General features: G+C 41.7%; 1 protein-coding gene across 5 annotated transcripts in view; it reads left to right on the top strand.

Annotated features, from left to right (window-relative positions):
• Window positions 1-12500, top strand: part of LOC112229185 (CYFIP-related Rac1 interactor A) — a 61444-nt gene that overhangs the window by 43877 nt on the left and 5067 nt on the right. For all 5 annotated transcript variants that reach the window (XM_042309940.1, XM_042309938.1, XM_042309937.1 and 2 more), the window contains 4 exons: window positions 5408-5544; window positions 7113-7190; window positions 7830-7946; window positions 11816-11895. In XM_042309940.1, the coding sequence (XP_042165874.1) occupies window positions 5408-5544; window positions 7113-7190; window positions 7830-7946; window positions 11816-11895 (412 nt within the window). The remainder of the gene's footprint in view (window positions 1-5407; window positions 5545-7112; window positions 7191-7829; window positions 7947-11815; window positions 11896-12500) is intronic.

Raw genomic sequence — 12500 nt, forward strand, 5'->3', positions numbered from 1 at the left:
TGGAGTTTCTACCTATTCTATATCTATGCTCCAGTAGTTATGGGCCAGCAGCAGCAGGAGGGAGAGTGGAGTTTCAACCTATTCTATATCTATGCTCCAGTAGTTATTGGCCAGCAGCATCAGGAGGGAGAGTGGAGTTTCTACCTATTCTATATCTATTCTCCAGTAGTTATGGGGCAGCAGCAGCAGGAGGGAGAGTGGAGTTTCTACCTATTCTATATCTATGCTCCAGTAGTTATGGGGCAGCAGCAGCAGGAGGGAGAGTGGAGTTTCTACCTATTCTATATCTATGCTCCAGTAGTTATTGGCCAGCAGCAGCAGGGGGGAGAGGGGAGTTTCTACCTATTCTATATCTATGCTCCAGTAGTTATTGGCCAGCAGCATCAGGAGGGAGAGTGGAGTTTCTACCTATTCTATATCTATGCTCCAGTAGTTATGGGGCAGCAGCAGCAGGAGGGAGAGTGGAGTTTCTACCTATTCTATATCTATGCTCCAGTAGTTATGGGGCAGCAGCAGCAGGAGGGAGAGTGGAGTTTCTACCTATTCTATATCTATGCTCCAGTAGTTATTGGCCAGCAGCAGCAGGGGGAGAGGGGAGTTTCTACCTATTCTATATTTATGCTCCAGTAGTTATGGGCCAGCAGCAGCCAGAGGGAGAGTGGAGTTTCTACCTATTCTATATCTATGCTCCAGTAGTCTTGGCCAGCAGCAGCAGGAGGGAGAGTGGAGTTTCTACCTATTCTATATCTATGCTCCAGTAGTTATGGGCCAGCAGCAGCAGGAGGGAGAGTGGAGTTTCTACCTATTCTATATCTATGCTCCAGTAGTTATGGGCCAGCAGCAGCAGGAGGGAGAGTGGAGTTTCTACCCAGGCCGTCTCAGATTAAACACATCCGTACCGTATTTATAGGAGCTGTTGAATAGTTAATGATTCAGAGGGAAGGGATTGGTCCCCACGGGACAGGCTGAGACATTGCCCTGACAGAGCTACATGCATCTATACCGTGGTCTGGGTTCAATAGCATGTGAATGGACACCATAGTGAGGGATATGATTAGGGCAGAGACACAGGAATGCACACAATGCAATCTATGAATCACACATGGGTACAACATTGTGACTGCATTTAGACGCAGCCACTATACATTATAAAGGTCATAAGGCAGTTATAAGTTATATATTATAACAAGCGCTTATTAAAACGTGTAGTGTGGGAGCATTATAAAACCCAGATTTGAAAGCCAGTTGCTAACGTTGAAAAACGCATCACGCGTGAACAGCTGACCGAATACTAATGTTAACGGTAGGACTCGACAAGTGTACGTAGTTCTGTCCTTGAGCTGTTCTTGTCTGTTGATGTTCTCTATTGTGTTTCATGTTTAATGTGGAGACCCCAGGAAGAGTAGCTGCTGCTTCTGGAACAGCTAATGGGGATACTAATTAATGTTCTGTATTGTGTTTCATGTGTTTTGTGAGGACTCCAGGAAGAGTAGCTGCTGCTTCTGGAACAGCTAAAGGAAATCCTAATAAAATACCCCCCAACTAAGTAGAGTTCTTCGGGGAGTTATGCCACGTATTCCAAACTGTGTCAGATATGTACGTGTCCTGGAGAATGTGATAAGAGATACAGTTGATATGTACGTGTCATGTCCTGGAGAATTCTCCGGGAGTGTGGTGTGATAAGAGATACAGTTGAAGTCTGAAGTTTACATCCACTTAGGTTGGAGTCATTAAAACTCATTTATCAACCACTCCACACATTTCTTGTTAACAAACTACAGTTTTGGTAAGTCGGTTAGGACATCTACTTTGTGCATGACACAAGTAATTTTTCCAACAATTATTTACAGACTGATTATTTTCACTTATAATTCACTGTATCACAATTCCAGTGGGTAAGAAGTTAACATTCACTACATTGACTGTTTGGAGAAAAAAAAAAACGTCATGGTTTTAGAAGCTTCTGATAGGCTGATTGACATCATTTGAGTCAATAGGATGTGTACCTGTGGATGTATTTCAAGGTCTACCTTCAAACTCAGTGCCTCTTTGCTTGACATCATCAGAAAATCAAAAGAAATCAGCCAAGACCTCAGAAAAACAATTGTAGACCTCCACAAGTCTGGTTCATCCTTGGGAGCAATTTCCAAACACCTGAAGGTACCACGTTCATCTGTACAAACAATAGTACACAAGTATAAACCCCATGGTACCATGCAGCCGTCATACTGCTCAGGAAGTAGACGCGTTCTGTCTCCTAGAGAGGAACGCACTTTGGCACGAAAGGTGCAAATCAATCCCAGAACAACAGCAAAGGACCCTGTGAAGATGCTGGAGGAAACAAGTACAAAAGTATCTATATCCACAGTAAAACGAGTCCTATATCGACATAACCTGAAAGGCCGCTCAACAAGGAAGAAGCCACTGCTCCAAAACCACCATAAAAATGCCAGGCTACGGTTTGCAACTGCACATGGGGACAAAGATTGCACTTTTTGAAGAGATGTACTCTGGTCCGATGAAACAAAAATAGAACTGTTTGGCCATAATGACCATCAATATGTTTGGAGGAAAAAGGGGATGCTTGCAAGCCGAAGAACACCATCCCAACCGTGAAGCCCGGGGGTGGCAGCATCATGTTGTGGGGGTGCTTTGCTGCAGGAGGGACTGATGCACTTCACAAAATAGATGGCTTCATGAGAAATGAAAATGATGTGGATATATTGAATCAACATCTCAAGACATCAGTCAGGAAGTTAAAGCTTGGTCGCATATGTGTCTTTCAAATTGACAATGACCCCAAGCATACTTCTAAAGTTGTGCCAAATGGCATAAGGACAACAAAGTCAAGGTATTGGAGTGGCCATGACAAAGCCCTGACCTTAATCCTATAGAAGATGTTTGTGCAGAACTAAAAAAGCATGTGCGAGCAAGGAGGCCTACAAACCTGACTCCGTTACACCAGCTCTGTCAGGAGGAATGGGCCAAAATTCACCCAACTTATTGTGGGAAGCTTGTGGAAGGTTACCTGAAACATTTGACTTAAGTTAAACAATTTAAAGGCAATACTACCAAATACTAATTGAGTGTATGTAAACTTCTGACCCACTGGGAATGTGATGAAAGAAATAAAAGCTGAACTAAATCATTATCTCTACTATTATTCTGACATTTCACACTCTTAAAATATAGTGGTGATACTAACTCAATTCAAATCAAATCAAATTTATTTTTCACATACACATGGTTAGCAGATGTTAAAATCCGAGTGTAGCGAAATGCGTGTGCTTCTATTTCCGACAATGCAGTAATAACCAACGAGTAATCTAACCTAACAATTCCAAAACTACTGTCTTATACACAGTGTAAGGGGATAAAGAATATGTACATAAAGATATATGAATGAGTGATGGTACAGAGCAGCATAGGCAAGATACAGTAGATGGTATCGAGTGCAGTATATACATATGAGATGAGTATGTAAACAAAGTGGCATAGTTTAAAGTGGCTAGTGATACATGTATTACATAAGGATGGCAAGATGCAGTAGATGGTATCGAGTACAGTATATACATATGAGATGAGTAATGTAGGGTATGTAAACAAAGTGGCATAGTTTAAAGTGGCTAGTGATACATGTATTACATAAAGATGGAAAGATGCAGTAGATGGAACTGAAATGTCTAACCTTTACCAACAGCCTGACTGGGAACAGTTGTACGGAACCAAATAAAGGAAAACATAGACTCTACTAAAAAACAACTGATGTTGGAATATAAAATAATTATGTGGAGGAGATGAATCATAAACCCAAATTGAGAACAGGGTCAGATCAGGGATATTGCCTCTGCTTATTGAAACAGGTCAGATCAGGGATATTGTCTCTGCTTATTGAAACAGGTCAGATCAGGGATATTGCCTCTGCGTATTGAAACAGGTCAGATTGGGGAAATTGTCTCTGCGTTTTGAAACAGGTCAGACCAGGGATATTGTCTCTGCGTATTGAAACAGGTCAGATCAGGGATATTGCCTCTGCGTATTGAAACAGGTCAGATCAGGGATATTGCCTCTGCGTATTGAAACAGGTCAGTATTGTGGTTAAATGGAAGTGGAAAGACTATGTACCTATTGTGACCTCAAAAGAAATAGTGAATTAAATGAATTTGATCCTCTACTGTCCTTTCTATCACGATATACGCTTGATTTTAATTCCGGAAAGCACACCAGATAAACCTTGGCATTATGTGACTGAGTGATGAGGAGGAACTGAAACTGGGTTTTTTGTCCGTTGTGTATTTCTTCACAAAAATGGCTACCTTCAATTCAGTAAAAAAAATATTCAAGTCCTATACAGCAAATGATACAGTAGGTGTACAGATTGTGTGCAGGCATGTCTTCTTCTTCTTCTCGTCGTGTCAGACTGGGATCAAACACCGTTTCATTTTTCTGTATTTATTGATCTGTATTCGTATTTGTATTTATTAGGGATCCCCATTAGCTGTTACCAAGACAGCAGGCTACTCTTTCTGTGGTCCAAAACACACCAAAGCACCCACATTACATATAAAACAACAGATTAAAACAGTGAACTATGTTTGTACTGAAGGAGCTAATGATAAAACAGTACATCATATAACATCTCTACACCACCACATATCCACAACACAACATGTTCAATACAACAATATCACCTTCTCATTCAAAGTTATTTCTTTATTTTACTATTTTCTACGTTGTAGAATAACAGTGAAGACATCAAAACTATGAAATAACACATATGGAATCATTCCAGGTGACTACCTCATGAAGCTGGTTGAGAGAATGCCCAGAGTGAGCAAAGCTGTCATCAAGGCAAAGGGTGGCTGCTTTGAAGAATCTCAAATATAAAATATATTTTGATTTATTAAATACTTGTTTGGTTACTACATGACTCAAGATGTGTTATTTCATAGTTATAGTGGATATAATTATTGCTTGGAGAACCTTATTTAGTATTATGTACTGATTTACATTTTTTTAACATATATATATATATACAGTATATATATCTATATATACACAGTATATACAGTATATACATATATATATTTAAATATTCCGTATTGATGTATTAAATGTTAAATGTTATATATATATATATATATATATATATATATATATATATATATATATATGTATATTTGCAATATTATGTATTGATTCTTTGGCACTGTTTATGCGATGTGCACTGCACAAAACACCAGAATAATTATCACAGTGAATTATTGTCATGTTTGTTTATTGTGTTTATTCATTAATTCATCCCATAAGGGATGGGTGACCAAGTGGCGATTTGTCACAAAAATAAAACGTAATGAATTAATTTGTTCGGTACTAATGTAATGTACATTATTATGTGTCTATGTAGAGAATGCCCTGCGTAGCCTGTTGGAGGCGCTGACGAGCCCTCCCTACGCTCCCATGCAGCACCTGGAGAGAGAGCAGGCCCTGGCCAAACAGTTCGCGGAGATACTCCACTTTACCCTCAGCTTCGACGAACTAAAGGTGAGAAGGAGGAGAAAGGGAATGAGGAAGGGAATGAGGAAGGGAATGAGGAAGGGAATGAGATACCATTTATGTATCCATAGTCTGTCCAGAAGAGATGGGGGTTGCTTTCCTTTATATCATTACATAGTAGGTTTGGGTGGTATCCAGAACATACCGTCATACCGTTTCTGGACAATACCGGAGTACATGGTGTTACCCAATGTGCATACAAGGGGTGCTATTTACATTTTGATTTATTTTTGGGGGGACGCACAGATTTTTTGGGCAACAGAGATCTTGATCCAATAGGGGACTGAATGTCTCTGCTGTAAGCATGAAGCTTGATCTTGACATCTAGCCACTGAGCTAGCAGGTTAGCGAACCAAATGCATAGCTGCAGCCTTTAGCTGGATGTCATTTATTTGATACAGAGCCTTTGGAAAGTAATTCAGACCACTTGACTTTTTCCACATTTTGTTAAGTTACAACCTTATTCTAAAATTGATTAAACTGTTTTTTCCCCCTCATCAATCTACACACAATACCCCATAATGACATCACAATACCCCATAATGACATCACAATAGCCCATAATGACAAAGGAAAAACAGATTTTTTTTCGTTAAAAAAATAAAAAATAAAAATACACTGATTTACTTAAGTATTCACGCGCTTTACTCAGTACTTTGTTGAAGCACCTTTGGCAGCGATTACAGCCTTGAGTCTTCTTGAGTATGATGCTACAAGCTTGGCACCCCTGTATTTGGGGAGTTTCTCCCATTCTGCTCTGCAGTTCCTCTCAAGCTCTGTCAAGTTGGATGGGGAGCATTGCTGCACAGACATTTTCAGGTCTCTCCAGAGTTGTTCGATTGGGTTCAAGTCCAGACTCTGGCTGGATCACACAAGGAGACTTCTCCCGAAGCCACTCCTGCATTCTCTTGGCTGTGTGCTTAGGGTCGTTTTCCCATTTGAAGGTGAACCTTCAACCCAGTCTGAGGTCGTGAGCGCTCTGGAGTAGGCTTTCATTAAGGATCTTTCTGTACTTTGTTCCGTTCTCCCAGTGCTGCAGAGATGGTTGTCCTTCTGGAAGGTTCTCTCATCTCCACAGAGGAACTCTAGAGCTCTGTCAGAGTAACCATCGGGTTCTTGGTCACCTCCCTGACCAAGGCCCTTCTCCCCCGATTGCTCAGTTTGCCAGCTCTAGGAAGAATCTTGGTGGTTCCAAACTTCTTCCATTCAAGAATGATGGAGGCCACTGTGTTCTTGGGGACCTTCAATGCTGCAGAAATGTTTTGGTATCCTTCCTCAGATCTGTGCATCGACACAATCCTGTCTCGGAGCTCTACAGACAATTCCTTTGACCTCATGGCTTGGTTTTTGCTCTGACAGGCACTGTCAACTGTAGGGACCTTATATAGACAGGTGTGTGCCTTTCCAAATCACGTCCAATCAATTTAATTTACCAATTGTAGTTACTGTATAAGCGGTGGAGTAGCGCACACTGACTTACACCCCCCCCTCCCCCAAAGTGTTTTCACTGCACTGATTATAGCTATTGTTCAACTTACCCCCCTCTCTCTCTCTAGATGACAAACCCAGCCATTCAGAATGACTTCAGCTACTACAGGAGAACCATCAGTAGAAACAGGCTGAACAATCAGCAGGTAAGATCATCAGTAGAAACAGGCTGAACTACCAGCAGGTAAGATCATCAGTAGAAACAGGCTGAACAACCAGCAGGTAAGATCATCAGTAGAAACAGGCTGAACAACCAGCAGGTAAGACTATCAGTAGAAACAGGCTGAACAACCAGCAGGTAAGACCATGTCGGCCTGTGCTACATTGGTTCCGTAACCTGGATCGCTTGGCTAAACTGTCAGATGGTTGCTATGGTAACAGTGCTCATTACCAACTGTTAACGAAAAAAAAGCTACTGGTCATCACATAGTACTGTTTTTTTCTCTTTGTGTAGATGTTGAATGAATTGAACTAACACTCACACTTGATTATTTTTCAACCTTCCTAACTCTGACTTTTCTGATGGCTGCTTTGTTAAAGAAAATGTTGCTTACTATGACTGGGATATGTGGTTGTCCCACCTAGCTATCTTAAGATGAATGTAAGTCGCTCTGGATGATAACGTCTGATCAATGACATACATGTCAATGTGAAATGTAATTGCAGGCAGGAAAAGCATCCAACGACGTCACATCAGATGACTTGCAGATACACAACAATTAAAGAGGAATCGTGTGCCAAATATTTAAATGTTTTTGTGTTCCAACCATCTCTCTCTGCTGCAGTTGGAGGCGGAGAACGAGGTGAACAACGAGATGGCCAATCGGATGTCTCTGTTCTACGCCGAGGCCACACCCATGCTGAAGACCCTGAGTAATGCCACCACCAAGTTTGTGTCAGAGGTCAGTCAGAGGTCATGACCCCTGTCCCTTAGTTAGAGTCCCTTCCTCCGTCCCTCCCCTCCCTCTAGCTCTTAACTAGCGTCAGCTCCTTCCCCCTAAATTAAGAACCTACCTCAAGCCTCTAATAACTACCACCCCAAGTTACCCTATACTAGCCTCACTGCACCCCAAGTCACCCTATACTAGCCTCACTGCACCCCAAGTCACTCTATACTAGCCTCACTGCACCCCAAGTCACCCTATACTAGCCTCACTGCACCCCAAGTCACCCTATATACTAGCCTCACTGCACCCCAAGTTACCCTAAGTCACCACCCCCAAGTCATCCTATACTAGCCTCACTGCACCCCAAGTTACCCTATACTAGCCTCACTGCACCCCAAGTCACCCCCCCAAGTCATCCTATACTAGCCTCACTGCACCCCAAGTCATACCTCCATCACCCTATACTAGCCTCAGCCCCCAAGTCACTGCACCCCCCAAGTTACCATATAGCCTCAGCCCCCAAGTCACTGCCTCACCCCAAGTCACCCTATACCCCAAGTAGCCTCACTGCACCCCACCCTAAGTCACAAATCAAAATATATTTTATATTTGAGATTCTTCAAAGTAGCCACCCTTCGCCTTGATGACAGCTTTTCACACTCTTGACGACATCCTGATTCCCATTGTCGTGCCATTCATCTGCCGCCATCACCTTTCAGCATCATAATGTACTGCTTCCTGTCGCAAGGATCTGTACACAATTCCTGGAAGCTGAAAATGTCCCAGTTCTTCCATGGCCTGCATACTCACCAGACATATCAGCCATTGAGCATGTTTGGGATGCTCTGGATCGATGTGTACTACAGTGTGTTCCAGTTTCCTGCCAATATCCAGCAACTTCACACAGCCATTGTAGAGGAGTGACACAACATTCCACAGGCCTCAATCTTCCTGATCAACTCTATGTGAAGGAGATGTGTCCCACTGCATGAGGTGAATGGTGGACACACCAGATACTGATACTGATACTTTTCTCCACGCCCCTCCATTTTGTTTTTAAGGTATATGTGACCAAATCAAGTAAAATCACATTTTATTGGTCACATACACATGGTTAGCAGATGTTGTTGCGAGCGTAGCGAAATGCTTGTGCTTCTAGTTCTGACAGTGCAGTAATATCTAACATGTAATCTAAAAATTCCACAACAACTACCTTATACACACAAATCTAAGTAGAGGAATGGACTCAGAATATATACATATAAAAATATGGATGAGCAATGACAGAGCGGCATAGACAAGATGCAATAGATGGTATAAAATACAGTACAGATGAAGTACATATGAGATGAGTAAGGCAAGATATGTAAACATTATTAAAGTGGCATTATTAAAGTGATCCATTTATTAAAGTGGTCAATTATTTCCAGTCTCTATGTAGGCAGCAGCCTCTCTGTGTTAGTGATGTCTGTTTAATAGAGGTCTCCTGTAGCCTAGTGGTTAGAGCAATGGGCCAGTAACTGAAAGGTTACTGGATTGAATCCCTGAATTGACAAGGTAAAGATCTGTTGTTCTGCCCCTGAACAAGGCAGTTAACCCTCTCTTCCCCGGTAGGCCATCATTGTAAGTAATAATTTGTTCTTAAAACTTGTTAGGGATAGCCACCTTTTTTAAAATTTTCAACTATAATGTGATTGTAAATCAGAATGAAATAACAGTTGGACTGATCCTACAGCGTTCTTAGACTCAACAACACTGAAGCAATTATCAGTAGACAAAAAATAAACGCAAGAAACGTATATTAGACAATGGTAAAATAAAGATTGTACATTTTTTTTCAATTTTCGGCCTAAAATGACATATCCAAATCTAACTGCCTGTAGCTCAGGCCCTGAAGCAAGGATATGCATATTCTTAGTACCATTTGAAAGGAAACTCTTTGAAGTTTGTGGAAAGGTGAATTGATTGTAGGAGGGTCCCAGTTCTAGCCGTCACTCTGGTTGTAATTCCGATGGTGTCCACAAGATGACAGCAGTGTATGTGCAAAGTTTCAGACCGATAACTCAAAGTATGAGCGAACTACATGACATTTAGTGTGAAGTCACCCATGGAGATTTGGGCAAAACGTGAAGAAGACATTCACATTACATTTTTCTTCAAGAATATCGTCAAATCTGTAATACTTTGACTATTAGTAGCTATATTATAAGTTCAACATTTGTAAAACACCATGTTTTCATGTTTTCATAACTCTCCATATTCTTATAATTTCTGTCCAAAAAGACAAGGGTTGCTGTCGCAACAAGGTTAGCAGTGACACTTTGCGACAGATGTGGGGTTTCCATGACGCCCAGCTCATTGGCTATCCACCTAGCTTTGTTTGACCCCGATTGGTGCTTATTTGACAAAGTTGCAGTCGATCAAGTGAAGACCGCCCGTGTCATCGGTGTGCCATGAAGACGTCGCTCTCTGACCAAATATGGTGTCCTATAGGATATACTACACCCTTAATGATATAGTGAAGCCTGGTTACGTTCTAGGATCTCTGATATGGTGTCCTATAGGATATACTACACCCCTAATGATATAGTGAAGTCTGGTTACGTTCTAGGATCTCTGATATGGTGTCCTATAGGATATACTACACCCCTAATGATATAGTGAAGTCTGGTTAGGTTCTAGGATCTCTGATATGGTGTCCTATAGGATATACTACACCCCTAATGATATAGTGAAGTCTGGTTAGGTTCTAGGATCTCAGATATGGTGTCCTATAGGATATACTACACACCTAATGATATAGTGAAGTCTGGTTAGGTTCTAGGATCTCAGATATGGTGTCCTATAGGATATACTACACCCCTAATGATATAGTGAAGCCTAGTTACATTCTAGGATCTCTGAGGAATACATACGAACGTGATTTGACTGGTTGAAACAACGTTTAGGGTGAGATTTTCACAGATTCCTTTCTTTGCAAATTGAACGAGTGGAAATACAAAATTGATTGTGCATGCTATTTGGACCTTTTTATATACATGATAAAGGATATTATCTAACAAAACAACACTTCATGTTATCTCTGGGACCCTTTGGATGATAAATCAGAGCAAGATTTCAGAATGTAAGAACAAATTTCACCATCAGAGGTGAATTTATCAAACCTATCACGGTGAAACAAGTGTTTTGTGGTTAGGAGCTCTCCTCAAACAATAGCATGGAATTGTTTTCGCAGTAATAGCTACTGTAAATTGGACAGTGCAGTTATATTAACAATAATTTAAGCTTTCAGCCGATATAAGACACTTAAATGTACCGACACTTGTTGTTTCTCTAAAATCTGTGATTTTGACACAAGGCACTGCATTATTTACAACTGTCCCATTAAGGGGACGCCTAGTTATATTTAAAAAAATAGTCGGATGTCCTTGAGATAGAAGTTGTTCCTCAGTCTCTCGGTCCCAGCATTGATGCACCTGTACTGACCTCGCCTTCTGGATGGTGGCTTGGTTGGGTGTTATCCTTGATTATCTTTTTGGCCTTTTTGTGATATCGGTAGTTGTCGGTGTCTTGGAGGGCAGGTAGTTTGCCCCCGGTTATACATTGTGCAGACCGCACCACCCTCTGGAGATGCATATTTCTATATCCTAGTCATGTGAAAGCCAGAGATTAGGGCCTGTCTTACCCCAGGGGCAGGTGCTGGTATTTACTCTGTCTCCCCCCAGGGGTCAGTGCTGGTATTTACTCTCTGTCTCCCCCTACTCTCTGTCTCCCTCCAGGGGCCAGTGCTGGTATTTACTCTCTGTCTCCCCCTACTCTCTGTCTCCCCCCAGGGACAAGTGCTGGTATTTACTCTCTGTCTCCCCCTGCTGTCTGTGTTACAGAATAAGACCTTACCCATTGAAGACACCACAGACTGCCTGAGCACCATGGCCTGTGTGTGTCGCGTCATGCTGGAGACCCCGTGAGTAGCTCTCTTTCTCTAGTCCTGTCTTTCTCTAGCCCTGTCTTTCTCTAGTCCTGTCTTTCTCTAGTCCTGTCTTTCTCTAGTCTCTTTCTCTAGTCCTGTCTTTCTCTAGTCTCCTCTTTCTCTAGTCCTGTCTTTCTCTAGTCCCCTCTTTCTCTAGTCCTGTCTTTCTCTAGTCCTGTCTTTCTCTAGTCCTGTCTTTCTCTAGTCCTGTCTTTCTCTAGTCTCTTTCTCTAGTCCTGTCTTTCTCTAGTCTCTTTCTCTAGTCCTGTCTTTCTCTAGTCCCCTCTTTCTCTAGTCCTGTCTTTCTCTAGTCTCTTTCTCTAGTCCTGTCTTTCTCTAGTCCTGTCTTTCTCTAGTCCTGTCTTTCTCTAGTCCTGTCTTTCTATAGTCCTATCTTTCTCTAGTCCTCTCTTTCTCTAGTCCTGTCTTTCTCTAATCTCTTTCTCTAGTCCTGTCTTTCTCTAGTCTCTTTCTCTAGTCCTCTCTTTTTCTGGTCCCCTCTTTCTCTAGTTCTGTCTTTCTCTAGTCTCTTTCTCTAGTCCTCTCTTTTTCAATCTCTCTCCTTCTTTTGGTCCATCTCTCACTTTCTTACTATCTCT

Source organism: Oncorhynchus tshawytscha, linkage group LG31 (genome assembly GCF_018296145.1).
Source record: "Oncorhynchus tshawytscha isolate Ot180627B linkage group LG31, Otsh_v2.0, whole genome shotgun sequence".
Classification (NCBI taxonomy): Eukaryota; Metazoa; Chordata; class Actinopteri; order Salmoniformes; family Salmonidae; genus Oncorhynchus; species Oncorhynchus tshawytscha.